Source organism: Pyrus communis, chromosome 10, assembly GCF_041283825.1.
Source record: "Pyrus communis isolate YQ-2024b chromosome 10, ASM4128382v1, whole genome shotgun sequence".
NCBI classification, from domain to species: Eukaryota; Viridiplantae; Streptophyta; class Magnoliopsida; order Rosales; family Rosaceae; genus Pyrus; species Pyrus communis.
In genome coordinates, this window is record NC_142574.1 from 5,243,445 (window position 1) to 5,263,750 (window position 20,306).

The 20,306-nt window shown below is 36.1% G+C and overlaps 3 protein-coding genes across 9 annotated transcripts; 1 reads left to right on the forward strand and 2 right to left on the reverse strand.

The window, feature by feature from the left end:
- Positions 1-675: 675 nt before the first annotated feature.
- On the reverse strand, positions 676-5,397 carry LOC137728905 (protein BASIC PENTACYSTEINE4). Of its 6 annotated transcripts, none has more exons than XM_068467703.2 (4): positions 5,253-5,397; positions 3,689-3,814; positions 1,780-1,874; positions 676-1,684 (listed from the first exon to the last, which is right to left on the reverse strand). In XM_068467703.2, exons 3-4 carry the CDS (start codon positions 1,849-1,851, stop codon positions 821-823), a joined length of 936 nt encoding a protein of 311 aa, XP_068323804.2. In that variant the 5' UTR covers positions 1,852-1,874; positions 3,689-3,814; positions 5,253-5,397; the 3' UTR covers positions 676-820. The 6 variants fall into 6 exon arrangements, with proteins under 6 accessions (XP_068323804.2, XP_088534782.1, XP_068323803.2 ...); XM_088678656.1 differs by having other exon boundaries at positions 3,689-3,822; XM_068467702.2 differs by having other exon boundaries at positions 1,780-1,890; positions 5,253-5,386.
- Positions 5,398-12,787: 7,390 nt separating this feature from the next.
- On the forward strand, positions 12,788-16,062 carry LOC137727800 (polyprenal reductase 2). Of its 2 annotated transcripts, none has more exons than XM_068466623.2 (6): positions 12,788-13,426; positions 13,745-14,094; positions 14,801-15,035; positions 15,340-15,438; positions 15,558-15,629; positions 15,760-16,062. In XM_068466623.2, exons 1-6 carry the CDS (start codon positions 13,271-13,273, stop codon positions 15,862-15,864), a joined length of 1,017 nt encoding a protein of 338 aa, XP_068322724.2. In that variant the 5' UTR covers positions 12,788-13,270; the 3' UTR covers positions 15,865-16,062. The 2 variants fall into 2 exon arrangements, with proteins under 2 accessions (XP_068322724.2, XP_068322725.2); XM_068466624.2 differs by having other exon boundaries at positions 12,886-13,426; positions 13,748-14,094.
- On the reverse strand, positions 16,005-19,761 carry LOC137727802 (NADP-dependent D-sorbitol-6-phosphate dehydrogenase). Its single transcript, XM_068466625.2, has 6 exons — positions 19,530-19,761; positions 17,578-17,672; positions 17,200-17,317; positions 16,940-17,072; positions 16,607-16,826; positions 16,005-16,485 (listed from the first exon to the last, which is right to left on the reverse strand). The coding sequence occupies exons 1-6, from the start codon at positions 19,663-19,665 to the stop codon at positions 16,255-16,257; spliced, it is 933 nt and encodes a 310-aa protein (XP_068322726.2). The 5' UTR covers positions 19,666-19,761; the 3' UTR covers positions 16,005-16,254.
- Positions 19,762-20,306: the final 545 nt, after the last annotated feature.

The following is a 20,306-nucleotide window of genomic DNA, read 5'->3' on the forward strand; positions in this document are numbered from 1 at the left end:
AAAAAAAAAAAAAAAACCAAACTGAAAATGAAAAAACAGAACCAAACCAAACCTTATGGGTTCAGTTTCAGTTTTGGAGGTTCAGAAACTGAACCAAACCAAATCGAACCGAATTCCTTTACACTTTACGAATGTATGCCCATGATGTTTCTTTGGTGAAACTTTGTTGCAAAGTTTGAAACTAACCTAGGGCATTTCAAGGAGAATACTTGGTCCAAATAGGAAGGATGTTTCATTGGTTATAAAGGAAAGTTTTGGAAGGCTTTGGAACTTGAAAGAGCTTCTCTATTTATTTGCTTTTTGAATGAGTACGGTGATCATTTTTCTTTGAAATTAAGGTTGTTGATAGTATTAAGATTGGTTTATAATTTTTTGTATATATACAACTACCTTCCCACCTTCCACTTTCCCTATTTTCATTTTCTTATTATTAGTCTATTAATGGAAGCCTATTTTCTAAATTTCATAATAAAAAAAAAAGATCAAGTTTTATAAAATAAAATAAAAAACTAAAACCGTACCGAAGCCAAACCAAACAAACGAAACCCGAAAAAAACAAACCGAATGAAACCGAACCTACACCTACTACTAATGTCCTTCCTAAGAAGGGGCAATTGAAATTCTGTGACTGAATACAAGAGTCTATGTTAACCGAAGGAAGATGGAAGTACTCAATTATCGAAAATTTCTCCCATTGATTTCATTGAATACAGCCACATGCCAACGAAGATATCCGTTGAATTCAGAGACACGAGAGGGCGAGTAGGAAGAAAAAGAGAGAGGTACCTCGAAAGAAAACATCCAAATTATTGCTTCTGACCTACTTGATCGTTATGTAGCGATTTGTCCCATGTCTGGCCCAGTATTCTTTCAAATCCAGCGGTATTGACAAATCATGACCATCTGCTGCTAGCCGACTAAGCAATCTTGTAAAAACACTTCCGCTCATCTTCCGCCCACCCATCCGGGCATGGCGCTTATTTGGCATCTGAGGTAGTGGATACATAGACATATGGGTGGTGCAACAAGATGACTGCCACCCGCCATTCCCCCATTTGTAGCACTGCCGCGGAATTCCAGTGCATGAACAAACTGGCACTGGCATTGTAGACTCATCGAAAGAGACAAGATTCAAACCCAAATCATGAGTATCCCACTCTGATTTATACTTAATCCCATCCGAGGAAGCCTGCCTATTCAAATCTTCGCCTACTTTTTTCCGTGACTGCTTTGCCCTAGATGCCTTGTTCTCCTTTGCTCGCTTTGTCTGACGTGACTTGACAGCTTCAGGAGATATAACTGAAATAGGGTAGGCCTCAGTTACATGCACATCTTTTGTGCTGTAATGAACATCAGCCAGGGTAACTGAATGGTTTGAGGGGCGCTGCACGCGTTTAGATCCACGTTGAGCTCCACCACCCAACGGGAAGTTGACAGCATTATCCCGCGAATGAAGGGCTGCATAGGCGTTGTCCCGTTCCATCAGGGCACTATCACGCTGAGCTAGTGCCTCATCTCGCTGACGGAGTGCCTCATCTCTTGCAGCCAAGGCTTCATTCTTTTCAGCAAGTGCTGCATTCCGTTCTCGAATAGCAGCATCCCTGTCAGCAATAATGGACATGATCTTCTTGTTCATGACTAAGGCATTTGGTTCCTTCGCTTGCTGTTGGGTCATCATATTCCACTGCACATTTCAATTCTACCCCATTCAAATGATCTATAATTGCATTAGAAAACAAACATATTAACAGCACATAGTAAAACATGCTTTCTTCTTACCGGCGATGCCACCCCCCCTCTGTAATAGTCCATCTTGTGTCTCCCATTTTCATGTTGCCGACCATCATCCATTTTCGAAATATTAGCAGCAAGTGCTGAAAATTTTAACCACTAAAACGTTTGTTAACATCTGGAGTCAGTGAGACGCAGATCTTGCCTATTAAAATGAGAACTCAAAACCGAACAGAAAAACTCTATTTCAAGTTAAAGACTTAAAACAATAACAAAGTAATGGATCGAAGAAAGTCTCTTGAAACAATTATTTATATTTAGAGATGGAAAGAAATTTGAAGTCTTTTCAGATTTTGTGGATTAAAATGACATCCAAAATGAAATCCAATTCCACAGAGAAACTACATGCCTTGGTAAAAAGCACCAATCTGACGAAACAATGCCCATAAATCACAGAAACAGCTCAATCCTCTAGCTATTAGAGAAAGGTTTGTTCTGAGTGTGAAATGCGAACGTATCACAAAGTAGCAGAGACTCTTAATAGCAAATACAACCCAAAACACACTAGTCTTTTCAAAAAGCACATTTACACATAATCATCTCGCCAAATCAGTCAAAAGTTATGCTACAAAAAAATAGCCATATTACTGAAATGTTATCATATCCATCAAGTCATGTACTAAGAAATATTTCAAATTCTACTCAAAAAAGAAAAACAGCTCTAATAGCATGAAAGTTGTGCTAATGATAGTGGAAATTCTTCTGTAGCATACTGCATACATCACGAAGAAGACAAGAAAATGAAAAGGGTGCAAGTCCATCAGATGCTCACTGTAAATTACAACTGCTAATAGTATCACCAGCTCAGTCCCTGACCACAGAATGATGCTAATAACCTACACAAATCAAATCATGTACTAAAAGGTATTTCAAAAACCATGGAGTGTTGTAATGGTATTGACATTGTTTCTGTAGCTTACTTTACAAAGAAGACAAGAAAGCAAGGGGTGCAACGTCAATCAGATGCATAGAGAAAATTACAACTATTAATAGCATGCCCACCTGCGCCCTGACCACAGAATCATGCTATTACATTAATAAATCAAATATGAACTACAAATATCTCAAGTAGCATGAACAGTTCTAATGAAATGGACATTGCTTCTGCGGCCTAAAGGCTTTTACGTCACACATTGCACACTATAAATGATAAGAGTACTTCTTTTTATAACCTTAAGGTTGTTCCTAAAATCTTTCTGAAAAAAATGTATCTTATATCTCATTTCCGCAAATGTTAAACATCATTATTTTCAAACACTTCAAAATGACATGGACATTGCTTCAGCAGCTTACTTCACAATGAAGACAAGATACTGAAGAGGGTACAATGTCCATCAGATGCTTAGGAAGGTTGTAACTTCTGATACCATCACCAAGTGATCATGGAGTCAGTACAAACATGAAATTCTGGTCTATATGGAACAGTCGAGAGGGTAAGATTTGTTTGATAATATCCCACCCCCATGATACATATACTATTTCTATCATTTTTATCTTCTTTATTATTAGTTGGTACTTTTTACATCCCATCCCAAACCACTTGAGCCAAACCCAAAAGAGCACTGCCATTGTTAAAAGAGATTCTTAGATTTTAATCATCAAAATGCAAAGTGTTGAAGTCTGGTAAAAAATACATCGTTTCAACAGAAATTGACCCAGGTGGACTGAACGCGCTGTTTATAGAAAGTTTGAAACATAAAACACCTTTATTGAATACAAATACAATTAACAAGAATATGGATTAATCATAACAAAAAAGTGTGAGCTACACATTGAGAAAGAGTTCTGATTTTGCATTAATACCTTAGGAAGTGTAAAATACAAATTTTAAGCAAACAAAGAAAGAGACTATTTTCCAGGGCACACAATAAGAAAACTAGAATACTTCAAAACTTACCCTTTCCTCCTCTCCTGCTATCTGCTGACCGAATACCATGAATACGTCCCCATGCTTAATAGAGCTAAAGTTACAGGTACACAATAAGTGGGAAATGTGTTGCAGTTAGCACATATTGAATCCTACCTGAAACACTCCAAAGGGAAAAAAATATATGTTAGTTGCAGGAGGCTTATACATATGCAAGAACACGTGAATATGCAATTATGCATATACAAGTATACATATAATAGTTTGAACGAATAACATGTGTGCATGCTTAAATTTAAATATCATTACACATAATTACAGTTAGTGATAAAGAAGTGAGATCCAGTCATAACTTCAAAGTACAATGTCATTACACATATAAGGGCAGCCATCATTAAAATAACCCACATATTGAAGGGGCGGGGGGTGTGTGTGGAAGTAACAACAACAAACAAATATCTTTCTGAAACTATAGCATTATGAAATCACTAGGTATAAGCGAGTACCCAAAAAAGTGGAAGCTTTGCACTAAATGCTTATTCTATGGTGATGGAAAACTACGATTCTTTAAAATGAATAAATAAAAAAGAATGTCCCTATTTCAAACTTTAGAACTGCTTAATATTTGTTTGTTGCAGTTTTAAACTATTCAGTAACTTATGGTCTCAAAAGTGAACAAGTACGTATTCATCAACAGGTTTAATAGTCCTAAAAAAGCAAATCCGTTACACTTTCAAGCACTCTGTTGCAGTCCTCAACTCGTGTAAACAATCATTCACGAGCTCAAAATATATGCTGTTACAACCTAACTGTGATTCATCTCTTCCACTATCAAACAGTAGCAAGACTTCTTTTTTTTTTTTTTTTGTTATTTTTGTTCAATTTGATTAAATCGAAATCCTAAACGCAACTACTAATCTCTCAGTGACATTAACAAACCAAAAAGCAAGCAGTCGCTCTCTTTCTCTTGCAAACTAAATCACCGGCTAATATCTAAACAAGTACGAGCTAAACGCGCGCAACTCCGAAGTACACAGCTCAATCTCAGACAAAATATTCAGATTTCGACAAGAAATAAAGGGTTTAAAACCTCATTCTCATGTTCAATTCAACTGCTTATCTCTCTATCACATTATACCACCGCAAACCAAATTCAAATGTTGTTCAAATTGATTAAATCAAAATCTTAATTCAACTACTAATCTCTCTATTAAATTAGCCTCAATTATTGATCAAGATTTGCCTAACTAATCACACTAACTAAACGTGCAACATATCCAAGTGTTAAAAGGACAAAGCAGAAAGAAGAAACGGTAATTCGAACAAGCATGAGCTGAACAGAAGCAATTTTACAGAGATTAAACAGCTCAATCTCAGTCAAAACATAGAGATAATCCGCCTTCAGAAGAAAAAGCAAAAAATGTGTATTGAAATACTAATTGAATGATAAAAATTTCGAATATCCGGCGCTGGAGCTTCACTGAAATTAGGTTTCCGAGCAGGAAATTTCGAATGAGGATCTCCGAGATTGAAGCTAGAAAACTCGAAAGCTCGGAAGCTTGAAGCGTAGAGAGTGTGAAGGAGAATAACTCACAGAAATTGAAGAATCCGCATAGACTCCGATCGATTCGCGTACTTTCAAGTTTCAAGTGTTTCCGTTTTCTGAAAGAACAAACAGCGCAGAGAGAGAGAGAGAGAGAGAGAGAGAGAGGCTGGCGTGGTGAGTGTGATTTTCTGTCGTGCGTCAATCATTTTCGTGCAATATAGAACGACATCGTTACGGTACCCAAGTTCAAAAAAACGACAACTTCAAACATTCTAGATTTTTGGGTGCAATTTTGCTCACTTTGCTAAATTTTTTTGGTGTGGGCCACTCGCCCGCTTAAGAAACATATGAGGTGCACAAATTGAATCTTTTGAATAATATACCGTGGGAGAATTGGTTAGATAATTGAGAATGAATCCATATGAACTTAAGATTCGACACTATGATAAAATACTATCCGCATGATTAGACCATGTTCTGAACCATTGTATTTGAGTCCGATTATATTTTTACTCACCCCTTAAATTAGAGAAATTTTTAGGTGCAAATAGTTTACTTCACTCGTCCACCCAAAGTGCACATAAAAGGGAGCCATATACATCGTTGCATAATGCTCTGCTAGAATAGGATCATGCACAATGGCGAGGCCCGAAATTGTCGGGAGAAGAGGCGAAAACGGGTACTGTTGACCAAGAACTCCTTGGAACGATTTCTCAGTCACATGAAGACCCAACGGATCATAGAACATGCAAGGCTTTTTCTCTATGTTCTCTTACATAGGAATCTGGTTTACGTATTTAAAAACAGTTTCGGAGAAATCATTGTTACAGGAGGGCTCAGTCTTAGACAAAGAGAATGAGCCTCCATCTGGTGGACTTAAACTATTATATGGAACAAATGGCTCCACTTGTCGTCATGCTAACTTTAGGAACAATATTCATTTATGAGGTTTGGAATTGTGTGTGAATTGGGTGAAAAGGTTAGGCCATTAATACTTAAACCATTCATGTAATCAGGAGTTCCATTGAAAGTTGTGTAATTGGTACCAAGTGGAATAAACTACAATAAAAACTTAGAAGTAACTATAATGACTAGTCAGATGAACTAGTCAACTGAGTACAGTTGTTAGATATCCACAAGCATATAAACCAAGTAAACTGATATTGCTAAAGCAAGACAAATGATCTCCAGTTATTGTTTTAGCCTTTGTTCTTGAGTTAAGTTTACTTAGTTAACAAAGTGTCAATACTAGCACATCCTACAAAGTTTATCTCTAACAATGATTATTTGGACATAAATGTAACTTTGCAAAGTATTGAACACAAGGAAGTTTTTAGCCGGAAAAAAACCCACCTCTAGGTTAACAAAACCGAAGACTCCACTGAGTCCAATCCATTAGTGTAACTAAGGTTCATACAAAGACCACAAAAGCTCAATTCCTAATCTATGGAGCAGCTTTACCTTTGTGCAACCTCGCCTTACACGAGACGGACTCCTTCGGTCTTCACCAAGTGACAACTGCTCCTTAGCTCATCACCTTGTGGCACCGAGATCAACACGATCAATGAAATGATATGATGTACTCATGAAATGAGGATTCAATGACTAGTCAAGTTCTCTAGTCAAACAATTGAAGAAGAACCTAACATGAATCCAAATACTTAGTCTAAGAAACATATGAAACTTTGAAGATTAGACTAAGAACTTAATGCAAAACCATGAATACAATGCAACCCTAATATGCAGTGATTGGGTATTTGTGCATGAGATGGTTTTGAGGCTAGGGTTTTGGTTTGGAAGCTTAAGAGGTAGCTCTAGGCTAAATGCATTCTTTTCTTGAAAATGTGAAAATCCTAACCAAGGAACAAATGAAACCTTGAAAATCCTTATAATGGAAGAGATGGATCAAACAAAGGGAACAAGGAGACACGTGTCATGAGCCAAAGAGACCTTCCCAAATCAAGGGTGAGAGATTCACGCACGAGAATAGGTGTCAGATGGCTCATGTGGGCTATCTTATTTTGCGTGCCTAGACAACTGGAAAACATAAAAATTCTAACTAGACAACTACACTAGACAAAAAGATTTTGGAAAAAAATAAGTGTGACATGCATATGCAAATGTATGATTCAAACCTTTTGTAATGAAGATGGCTGGTGCCTTGAAGATTTAATTCCAACAGAAATTTCATATCAGCATTGCACCTTAATTCTAAACTATGAGCATGTCTAGTACCAGATACAAGATTTGACAAGAGAAACCAAACAATAAAACTAGTATTTAACGAGTTGGATGATTCATAGCAATCATAGAAATACACAATATCTGGGTACAATTCTAAACTCTAGAACCCCTCTAAAACTTAGAGATTCAACACACAAAATGATGAAATTTAAAGATTTAATCTCACAGACAAATTCAGAAGAAACCCATCAAAAAAATTAAAGCATACTAACAAGAATAGATCAGAAACAAAATTGAAAACCCTCAAAAACCCATCAGAGTTTTTGCAGGTTTATTGCTCATAAAGCAAAGGGTTTTAAGTGGAAGGCTCTAAGAACAAGCAAAGATCGAACCTTTACCAATAGGAAGACAAAGAACACGGTTTTGGAAATGGGTGGAACACGATTGCTCTGCTTTGATTGGCTTTGGAAATAAGAAACCCACGAGCCTAAACAACGTCGTCCCACTTACAAAATTTTTAATTTTTTTTTTTATCAGGACCAAGATGACTTCATTTTGGCCTGAATTTTTCAAAAATGATTAAACTTGCGCACAGCTTTGCTGTGCAAAACCAGAGCAAACCCAGATTGCATGTTTCCAACGAGACTAGATGGGCGGAACCAACACTCCTTCCTTGATTTCCGACGAGGGGAGGGGCAGATGCCCCTCTTTGCTACTCTGTAGCTTCGCCACTGATCGTGCAAGATATGGATGTAGAGTCGTCCTTGTGTGTTTCTTAGACAGACAAATTATTTATATCCAAGATTTTTTTTCCTTAGATAGACATAAAGGGGATGTAAAAAAATCAATTTAAGGGGTAAGTTGTGTTAAACTAAAATTCAAGGTTGTTGTGGCCTTTTTTTTGTTGGAAGGCTTAATCGGGCTCGTTGAGTGTCAGGCCATGGTCAACGGTGAACGAAGTTTGTGTCTCCCATTTTTTAGTTAGCGAGATCAAGGCTTTTCGAATGAGAAGTGAATACTAGGGTACTTCTTCTTTGTGTTTTTCCGTGGAGGTACTAAATGTTCAGTTTGGTGGTTTGTGGCTTGATGTTGAATAAAAAAGGTAATTCGTAACAATGGAGTTTGGTATGGGAGGCATGAAGTGTCGGAGTTGACGGCCCACAAATTTAGTAAATGAGAATGCATGAGTCTTCCTTGACCTTCGTTGTGTTTGGGATTAAGAGAGGATTTCCATGGGCTTGGTGATGGATGAGTCAATATTATATTATATATTTTATCATATTCTTAGTATTAATTTGGTAATTCTTTTTGCAGAATTTTGATATATTGCTTTATATTTTCAATATGGGACATTTGACTTCATCTGGAGCAAAATATGACCAAACAAATAAATTTTGGAGTGACTCAAATTGAAGGACGTTCGTGTCAAAATTTGAGATTTTTCTACCAAACGGTTATTTTCTAGCGATTAAATAAAGGAGTCGTGCGCATTGCTAGAAAGTGACATTTTTGGGCTTAAATTGTGTTTTTGGAGCCCAACATGACCTCAGATGGGTTCGTGGCCTTCTGGATAAGTGTTCAAAATAGTCCAAACTTTAAATCTAGCTATTTTGGGCCAGTTTTGAAGCTAATATGGGTCTAGAACATGGCTGTGCAGATTTCTAGGCGAATTTATCAAGTCAATTTAGGATTATATTTCCTATTTTATTTCAATTTATTTAGTTTCCTAGTCTGATTCTAGGCCCTTTTACTAGGATGATTTTATTTAGAGTAGTATAAATAAGCCTTTTGGCAGACCTAGGGTTTTTTTGGTAGAACGTATGCAATTTTTGGGAGAAGACTTCGGGAAAAGCTTAATGATTTCAAGACTTATACTTTCAGTTGTTTTCATTCTTTTTCTAGTTTAATACAATTATGTTGATTTTAACCATGATCCTTATTAAGAATATGTAGTCTCTTTTTAATTTTCTTATGAATTTATGCATGCAAGTTTTGGATTGTTAATCACAGTGCTTTAAACTATCTATTTGTCTTAGTGATTCCCGACCATTAGGATATTTAGAAAAGTAATTTGATGCAATTTTGGCGGAGTGTTGTCCCTAAAATTGACTAAGGCTTCTTGTGGTTAACATGTGTAACTACTTAGGATAAACGACACATCTTAGGAGTTATATGGTTTTTCAAAAGGTTTGCACAAAACTTAATAAGTCTTGTATGTTCACATTCGATCTGAACGTCACAGACGGGTTGCATGTTAGATATACGTTCCATATTGGGGGTTCCAAGTAAGGTATACTTTAGGAACACTTAACCTTCAAAATATGCATGTGTAATTCATAAGGAATTAGAAGAATTACGTAGGATTGTTAGGGTGACGGTGGAACCCTAGTGCTTTTCCAAATTTGTTTCTCAAAATCTTTTCTCTTTGATGTGTTTCCTTTTTAATTGGGTATTAGTTGCTTTCCCTAACTTACTTTTATTAAAATTCGTTTTTTTTTTACTTTTAAATTCAAAATCAAACTTTTCCAATCTTTACTTTCAGATGAGTTTCTATTATGGTGGTTGAGGTTTCAAATAGTAGAAAGAGGGGAAGCATAAGGCTTGGTTTGTCACTAGTTGAAAAACAAAGAACAAACAAACTATGAAATTAGGGGTTTTATTAATGAAAAAATAGAGAAATAAAAATGCTGGGACGGTTACAAACTGACGGTTACTTTGTGACTAACTTGTTTTCAAGTGAATAACAAGCATCCTATTTATAATAAAATAAAACCTAATCTCTAAACAAAAACCTAATTCTAACGGGCTGGACCTAAAACTTAAACAATAAAATAACCTTAAATATTAATATTTTCCAACACCCATTCGTCAAACTCATGTTGATACATGACATGAATTTGTTAACATCATGCGAATGCAAACTTAGTTAAGCAAATAGGTAGGCAGACAAGTTTATTTCAGATATATGGCAGCTGGATATGGATTCATATGACATATAGATTCAGGCAAGCAGATTTCGTTAAGTGCACATACCTTAATGCAGATTCAAGCAGGTGGATTCATTCGAACAGGAAAATGGTGGGCCTAAGAAAATAAACATGTAAATGGCCCTAGTCACTAACGAACGAGATTTCCAAATCTAAACTGCATCAACAAACAAACAGACGATCCAACTTATCACCATGTAAACGACATCTCTAGCAATATCACTCTAATGGTCATTTGTCCAAACACTTGAGTTTTTGTTGTTAGGGTGGGCAACAAACTTTATTCCAGTAGCTAAGGCACCTTGAATATACCTTAGAACTCTTTTGACATTTCATACTTAATTCTCTTATTAGATAGATCTTCACCAAACATTTTCATTTGATTAATCAATCCAAACAGCCTAGTCAAATAATTAGACAATGTTTCACCATTTCTCTTTCTAGCATATTCAAATTCATGGTGAATACCTTGAAGTTTCACAACCATGACCTATGAGCCACCCTCGTACTCCTGCTTCAAGACATTACATGCCTCCTTTGTTGTTTCCTGATTTGCAATCCTAAGAAAATTTTAATCGAACACAACACCTTGAATCAACCTCAGTGTTTTTGCATCTTTTGCAATGAGATCTTGAATCATGATCTGCTATTCTCAGTGTCTTCATCAGTCTCCTCTGGAGCTTGATTCTTTCCTCTGCAAATTTCCACAGAGTGAGGGATTTAAAAATAGTCTTCATCCTAATGCATCATAAGTCATAATTAACTCTAGTGAGAGCCTTGAAGCTTAGCTCCAAATCCTACCATTTTGTTCTTCGATTCACCTAAGTTCTTCGTTGAAAACCAAAAGAACTCAAATCAAAGATTTACGCCCCTTGATTCAAATTGAACCAAGCTCTGAGGCCATGTTAGTGTTTGAGAGTATTTGATTACTACTTTATAGAGTTTCACAAATCAAATCAATGAGAAATTGATTCACAAAGAAGAAGAAAGTTGTTGAGAACAAAGGAGATGCAAAATGGAGTACATTGCTCCTTAGATTTCCATGTGTATTCGGTTACATCACACACTCAATGAGAGAGAGGGACTGTAGCCGTTGGTGCCTCACACTTGTAGAGCGACTATGATCATGTGCACGACACACACTCACTTACTTACATCAAAGCGATTTTGACAAGTGGCTCAATAAACACCCTTTAAATGTTTTAATCTTAGTCAACTATTACGAAAAATTTGGAAAAATAACCAAAATTTGAATCCCATAGACAATTATATTTATCTTTAAAGTTTATAATAAATATAACCAAAAGTAACATGAAAATACTAATATACCCGTAGAAGGACTAATACACAAAGTCGCCACTTGCAATTATTAGCTATGATTGCAATGTGGAAGAATGATGAGTTTAATATGAATAGATCGATGAAGAATCGTTGGAAGTTAGATGTGTGGATGATAATTGCAAGTGGCGACTTCATATCAAGTTTCGATTTATTCATTTTGAACTGATAATTTTAAAGGTATATTAGTACTTTTATATTAACTTTTGGTTATAATTATTGTAAACTTAAAAAGGTGGCTACGATTCTATATGAGTCCAAATTTTAGTTATTTTTATGAATTTCCCGACTATTGCATAAGCCTATTCTACTTGAATTTCTAAACCAGAACAACAAGAACTCCATTGCTGCAGTGATTGAATCTGCAACAATGTTCATGCTTCAACAATATATTTATATATATATATATATATATAAAATTTGTATATATAATATCAATGTGAAATTGGAACCTACAAGGAGGATGAACACCTTCAAGGACAAGAAGATATAACAACTCATCTTCCTCACCGGTCTTGCTAAAGCTAAGATTACTGAAAAGCAAAGCAGAAAGCCAAAAGTCCACTGATAAGAATCGATCAAAAACGTCACTTAAAACTGAAACGTCCAACTAGCAATTTCTGAACAGGGAATTTTGGAATTTGGTATATAAGTTTAAAAGTGTCATTATGCTATATGAATCTTTCGGAAAATAAAGGTGATGATCATTGATCAGGCAATGTACTGAGACTTCGCTTGCCAAATTGTTAATGTTTCCACCACATATTTGCCTTAATCATTCATCCATCAGTCCCCTTCATTTTTGAAGATTCCACACGACATACATGCGAGCGAAAACGGAGTAGAATTCTCTCATTTCCTAATCTCTTCCCTTCTCTTCTCTCCTATTTACGATTAAATCACGTCAACTTCTTGTTTTGAATTTTTTGTATAGAGAAGACGGCAAAAAGGAAGGTGTAGGAGGAGAGGAGGGTTGTAGATAAATATGTGAGGAGACAATCCTACCCCTACCAAAATTACTCCAATTAAGGACGCTACGATGGATACATACATAAATCCATACCATACAAGCATACATGAATCAATGATCAGCACAGCAGCCAGCGGGAATCGGTTGAAGGCAATTGAAGCAAGCATCGGAGGTGTAAATGGGGCTCAAAATTAGTTCAAATGGGGGGCATAACAGTCTGTCTACTCGTCTAAAACACGCCGACAGGTTATAGGTTCGGTTTGAATCCTAACCGTTGAATGTCATCCCACGGCTGCAGCAGTCCCCGTGTGCCTCTGCCATTCCCCTGTTGTTGTTCTATCGCAAAACCTCACGTCACGCCTGGTATCCCCTAAGTATCTGCTCTGCCCACTCCCCCATCATTGCATTCATTTCTACAATAAATTGTCTCCAGATTTCCTGTGTCTTTTTGTTTCTCCTTTTGCATTGGCATGCGCCTTTTATCTGCAAAAATGGCGTAGAGACCCAACTGAGAAAGTGCTAAAATTTCACAGTTTCTAGCCTTTCCCAAATCGTTAAGCTCTTTTCTGATCTGGGTATTCGCTCAAATGGAGGTTGGTGTTGTTGGGTTGCTTAGAACAGCATGGATTGCTGTGACTCTGCCTCTATTCATTGCCGCTCTACCTTTTTCTTGGCTGAGCTCGTTTCGTGGGGCTGTACTGGGGTTTGCCAAGAGAGGGAAGACCATGCAGACGTCCTCCCAGGTAAAGGATTTGCATTTTTTGGCGCGAATTTGATGGTCTATTTTGGTTTATGGTATCTTTGGTTGGTGAGAAAGTTGAAGAAAATGGGAAACAAGGGTTTATCTGTTCAATTGTCATGGGTTTTTGAGAATGCAATTTTTTTAGTTTATTTCGTATTTTTTGTGGACCTCTGATGCAAGAGTGAATGTTCTTAACCAACCGAGTTACAAATCGTTATGAACTCCTCTATCTAGTTCTGTTCACTACATGATCAATTTTTTATTTTTTATTTTTCCATTTTAGTAAATCTGAAATTTGTTTTCTTTTCTCAAATGGTAGAAGTTCACAGTTCCTCAAAAGTTCTTCTGCCATTTCTATTTGGTAGCCGTAGCATGGACAACGGTATTGCTCGTTGCAACTTTGATGTATGCGTATAAAGCGGTGCCATTGGTTTCAGATTCGTTGCTTCATCCTTCACTCTCCAACCCCTTCACTGGAGGTTCACATATCTTTTCATGGCACAAGTATCTTTCGATTCCTATCAGTTATAAATATAGCGTTTGGCGTTCGGTCCTTCTGCTTTTATTGATGGAGGTTCAAGTCCTGAGACGCCTCTTTGAGACAATATATGTGTTCAACTATAGCTCCTCCGCTCGGATGCACATTTTCGGATATCTGACTGGCCTCTTGTAAGTTATTTCACAATGCATATATACACTTTTATATGGAGCATGCATCTTATTACTGCTTTTAACTGCGGGATCATATCCAAGAAGGTTTCAACTGTTTGATTCTAGATTTATTAATTTTGAATCTTGATTGATTTGAGAACGTATGGGGAAATTAAGTTTTCGGTAGTATGAAATTCGGTTTAAGTTTTTAACGGAGATGACACATGCAGTGTTTGATGAATAGCCAATGAGAGACGCAGTACGCTAACCATATATGAGACCGGTTTCTAGTTGTGATTCAAAAAGCATAACAATATGTATTTGCTCAATGCTAAGGGCTCTATTCGTAACTTGAGGTTGTTTAGCCTTCATTTTTAATGATAATTCTGTTTTCCATTTTGGCTTTCAATATGAACAGGGGATTTAAACTGCTAAACAAATTATAATGGTGTAGCGTAAGAAAGCTGGTTGCAATTCATAGTGTTCTATAACTGCTAATACAGTTTCCAATAGGTTAAGCCTGGTTAAAACGTCTACGACTTTGTTCTTTCTTCCAAGATATGCACTCTTCTAAATAATAGATGTTGCTTCATAAGGCAAAGCAATGAGAAATGTTAAACGTGACTATTATGTATAACTGTCAGTTTCCCCATGTATTTTGACGTTTTCTTCATCATACGTAATAGAAGCTGTTTTACTGATTACGGTTCTTTTTTTACATTAGCTTCTACACAGCAGCACCGCTGTCACTTTGCTGCAATAATATTCTGGACATTTATAAATTTTCGATAAATGGAGTGGCTGAGTTCATTGTCAAAGGCAAGAGTAGCATGCGAGAAGTGGAATTTGATTGGTTGCAACTTGTGAATTCTCTTTTGAAGCTTGGTTGGCTCCAGTGGATTGGTGCAGCTATATTTTTTTGGGGTTGGATCCATCAGCGCCAATGTCATGCAATTCTTGTATGTCTCAGTGTCACACACACACACACACACACACTTCCCTCTGCTTGATCCTGAACCTTTTGATTGTCACAAAAAAAAAAAAAATAAAAAAAAAAAAAAAGCATGCATTTTACGCGGTTTAAAGCAATATATAAAACAAAATGCAATGGTTGATATCGATGAGATGCTGCAAGAAATACATCTATAGTTACTGTTTCATTTCATACCGCTGAATTAGGGGAATGTTAATATTGTGTTTCTTATCTTGATCTTCCTTGCATTTACTTTTATACTGTTCCTGACATGTGAAATCTTATAACAGGGCTCATTACGAGAAAACAGTGAACAAAATGATGAATATGTGATTCCTCACGGTGATTGGTTTGAAATTGTTTCATCTCCACACTATCTGGCTGAGATAGTAAGTCTCACAATTCCCTTGACTGCCTGCTTAAAGAGAATTCTTTTGTGACGAATAAACTCAAAACTCTTTCCGAGTCTTGATTTATATGTTGAATTGCTCTTTTTATGACGATGAAGGTTGTATATGCTGGCCTTTTGGTCGCTAGTGGAGGAACAGATCTCACAATCTGGTTACTTTTTGGATTTGTGGTATGATTTCTGATGTGCTGAAAATATACGTACACATAAAGAGTGTGCGCACGTGTACATAGACAGATGTCTTCGAAAGTAAACTTATTTCTCCTCCGTGTGCTTTACTCTCTTATGTGGTGTCTTTCAGGTGACAAACTTGGTATTGGCAGCAGCGGAAACACATAGGTGGTACCTCCGGAAATTTGAAAGTTATCCCAAGAAACGGCGCGCCATTATTCCATTTGTATACTAAGCACAAACTACAAAAGCTACTCGACTGGCAAAGGTAATTGAGTGTAAAGCTATTCGACTCCGCAGGATTCAATTCAAATGAACAAGTAAGCAACAAATAATTTGTGCAAATTGTAATTTGTTACACTGAACTATACATGATTTTCTTTAATCACTCATTTATTAAGTACCAAAAAAAATACAACGGCCATTTATTATATTTTCCTTTGCAAGGCCTACTGCAAAGGGCGAATAATGAAGTTTTCGAACTAGTAGATAGATGAGCTTCGGAAAATTATATGAAGCTCAGTTTATTGTAAGTAAGATTCACGATAGTTTCCATTTCACTTCCGTTGAACAGCCTTGGAAGAAGTTGGGGAAGCAGCAATTCGAAGGTTTTTGAATGGCACGCTTATGCATACACGTCTAAGCCCCAAGTCTTGGAAGGTAGACTGGTACGATACTTCCTGTCGATACTGTAGATGAGCTGCATGTCTTCATCGCTCAGCTGGAATTCAAGAACCTCCAAATTCTCTTTCAATCGCTGAATTTTCGATGATTTTGGAATCACTGCTGTTTTCCTCTGAATTCCCCACCTCAGACAGATTTGTGCCACGCTCCTTCCGTATTTCTTAGCCACATCCTGAAAATGAAACGCTCGAGTGAGCATACGTTTGTGAATCATTAGTATGGTTGTATTTTTACTAGCGCTATGATCCAGTTGTATTTCATACAGTGTGTGCGCTAAAAGAGAGAAGACTTACATTGAGAATTGGATCATCCAAAGGTGAAACAGAACCAAACATATCCTTGTTGGCAGCAGCACCTCCGAGAGGGGTGTGAGCCGTGGGAAGAACGCCGTGTTTGATGCAGAATTTGACGAGAGAGTCGCGCTGGAAATAGGGGTGGGTTTCAAATTGGCTCACAGCAGGCTTTATTTTGGAGTAAGCCAAGCAATCTCTAGTTAGAAAGAGGTCGTAGTTGCTGCAAAACGGAAGCCGATGATCATTTGGTTTAGTGACATTCACTGGTTAATTCTAGATAATCGAGTTTGAATACAAAGATGAAAGTCTAGCATAAATGCTCATGGGATGTACCTGAGACCAATGCTACGAACTAAGCCCAAAGAGACGGTCTTTTCCATGCCCTCCCAGGTTTGTTGAAGGGAAATTGTTACATCGATGTCCAACACCTTATCCTCGCCCAAAAGACTGGCAGTTTTACCAATTGCTGTGACCATACAGCAAGCAAAATAAATACCAATTCATTGTAAATTAACTATTTATAATTATGTAACGTTACAGGGTTGAGTGACACAATAATCTAACCAGAGAGAGAGAGAGAAAGAGAGAGGTACCATTGTGCCTTGTGGGCATTGGGTAGTGAACCAGGTAGAGATCCAGATAATCTAACTGAAGCTTCTCGAGGCTGTTCTTACAGGCCTCCACCACATGCCCATGGTCTGAATTCCAAATCTGTAATATAAGAACAACAAAATTATACTTTAGTCTCTTCGGAAAATGTGAGATAAACTCTAATATTTCGCTGTTTGCATTGTAGTCTTGATATATTTTTGTTCATTCGTAAGTACGAGTCTTAAATTTGACTCTTATAAATGACGACTTAATACTTGGTTATCACGGGTCTGTTTTGTGGCATAGCCTAAATTTGTCACACCAATATTATTTTATAAAAGTAGCAAAAAAAAAAAAAAGGGTAAATAAATTAAACTGACCTTGGTGGTAATGAAAAGTTCTTCCCTCTTAATAAGTCCAGTCTTAAAAGCTTCTGCAAATGCTTCCCCAACGTCTGCTTCACTCTTGTAATGAGCTGCAATATCAAAATAATTTACCATTATTAAGCATACAACAGTAACTAATCTGAAATTAAATTTACAAACATGACGACCAAAATGTCTATGATTTTTATTCTAAAAATCAACTTTGCGACTAGTTAATTGTTCCTGATAATTAAGACACTCTTCCCTTCTTCTAACCACTGTGTCTCGCCTTTATTATTAGTATTATTATTATTATTATTATTATTTTATTTCCCAAGGTGAATAGCAAATTAGGCAACCATGGGGTAGGAACTGGGAACTTGGATTATTCCTCATCTCAAGGTAAGAAGCAAACATGGGACTGGATTATGATTATTCCTTTTCCCAAGGTGAGAGGCAAACTTGGGATTGGTCCAAAAACATAGGGAACCACGCTATGCCACTCATTTGTCTTCTCCACCAGAACACAACAGTACCTTTGCCTAGTTCGTCATGTTGTGCTCTCGGATGTATAAATTTTCAGCGTTTCGAGAACATAGTCGAATACAATAATTGTAATAATTTAAGAAAATTATTATTAGTATTTTAACAATTTTTTTTGGTATTTTAAATTTTTTATAATTTGAAAAAAATATGCTTAGAAGAAGCGTCGAATACTAATAACAATTTCTTAATTTAATTGGTATTGGTTTTTTTTTCTAAATGTTTAACTAATTGTATTATTACAGATAACGTACAAATCGTGTTCTCAACACACTAAAAGTTTTTTTCATTGAAGGTGCACTTAATCGCGTCCCAAAAGACAAACTGCCATTTTTGGAAAAAACCGTAATACCCTTTGCGGCCTAAACAAAAAATGTAAAAGATTAAACACTTATTTATACAACTCATAGTAACCAAACCTGTGTTCTTGTGTGATTGTTTTGTTTATAAAAATTCATATGTTTGCATAAGTCGAATTCATTTCTAACACGGTCAATATAAATAATTTTCTTTTTAACTAAGCTAAATGAAAACAATTTTTCCTCCTCAATTAAAGAATACCACTTAAAAACTCTCTCTTCATCGACCTCGTTTAAAAACACAAGATGTTTATTGATATAAAGTATTGAAACCATTTTGTGACCTCAAACTAATTATCATAATTTTTCAACCAAATAATATTGAGAAAAAGAAAATCAAAATCACGAATGCATGGATGCAGTAACATAAGCATACAGTGACTAGCGACGTGTAGTAATATTTTTCTCAGAATATATAAATACACAAATATTAATTAATTTTACTAAACTATAAAAGTAACAAACGGGTTTCCCATTATTTTGACTCCTTTACAAATTACATCCATTTTTTTTATTTGCTAGTTACATGTGACCAAAAAAGTTGCGTTTATATTGCAGCACCGCCGCTTTATGGCGTGTACACTCTTTTCTTGTTTCTGAAAAATCTTCTGTGCATGATGCATGTGATTTCCTTTACCAAATTGTTAATGGAAAAAAAAACCAGTTAAACCCTTTAGTACTTCAGCTAGGTAAAGTGAAATCCTTTGAAATGTTGGGCCCTTTTTTTTTTTTGGATAATGACCTCAATCCGTGGCGGTGTACGCAGACATAAAACGATGGTTCTATAATACGACAGCTATGAGTAAGAATATTGATTAATACTAGCAAGGGAGCATTATTGTTCAATAGTCAAAGTCTAATATTTGATTATCCCTTCTTTAATATCGATTGTGTTAAAAAAGAATAAATATGAATTATTTAGAACGAAGTAAGCGAAAAATAAAACAAAAAATTGAGGATTAACAAACGCTTCCCCTTTCTTTGCGGTTGAATATAAAGCAGAATAACATGTAGACATGCATGAATTAATGTTAAAAACGTGGACGTGAGGGATGGAGGGTATACCAGCACAGTCAAAATGGCGATAGCCAATCTTAATAGCATTTAAGATGACTTCTTTGAGCTCGTCCTTCTCCAGACGCCAAAGGCCGAGACCGATGACCGGCATCTCGTAGCCACTGCTCAGGGTGACGGTGGACATGTTTTCTCACTCTCCAAACTCTCTCAGCGACTGCTGCAGCCTGTTTCTGTTTTTCTCTTGTCTGGCTTTGTGTATGAGTTTGAAGTATGCTACTAGGTTGGTGCCGCTCATGCCTTTATATAGCTGCATGGGCGTGAGATAACAAAATTTATTTAATTAAAATTCTGAGAAATTTTAATAATATCGCTTGTAATGAGATGATATTTAATTAGAATAGCCTAAAATAGTAATATTACTTCTAATAATAGAAAAACTATGGAATTAGGATTTTTATTAATTTTTTTTTTGTTAAATCTAGTGATATCTATCTATCTATATATAAAGCCAATGGAAAAGGTGAATAGTGATTTTGGTGTCACCAAGCTTCATAAAAAATATTTGGACAAAAAACTTCAAAGGCATCCTAAAATAATGCATCAAATAAGGCATGGGTATTTTTGTTATTTTAACAATATTTTTTTAATAATTATTTTTTGTGTTTTTTTTTTTTTTTGTGGTTTTTTTTTTAATTTTTTTTATTAGTACCTCATAATAGGCTAGCAATAATGTGATTCAATTTCTCTATTTTTAAACACGTTCAAAACATCTTAAGAGGCTTGTAATGCCGGTTATAAAAAAAGTCATTTGCACGCGGATAATAA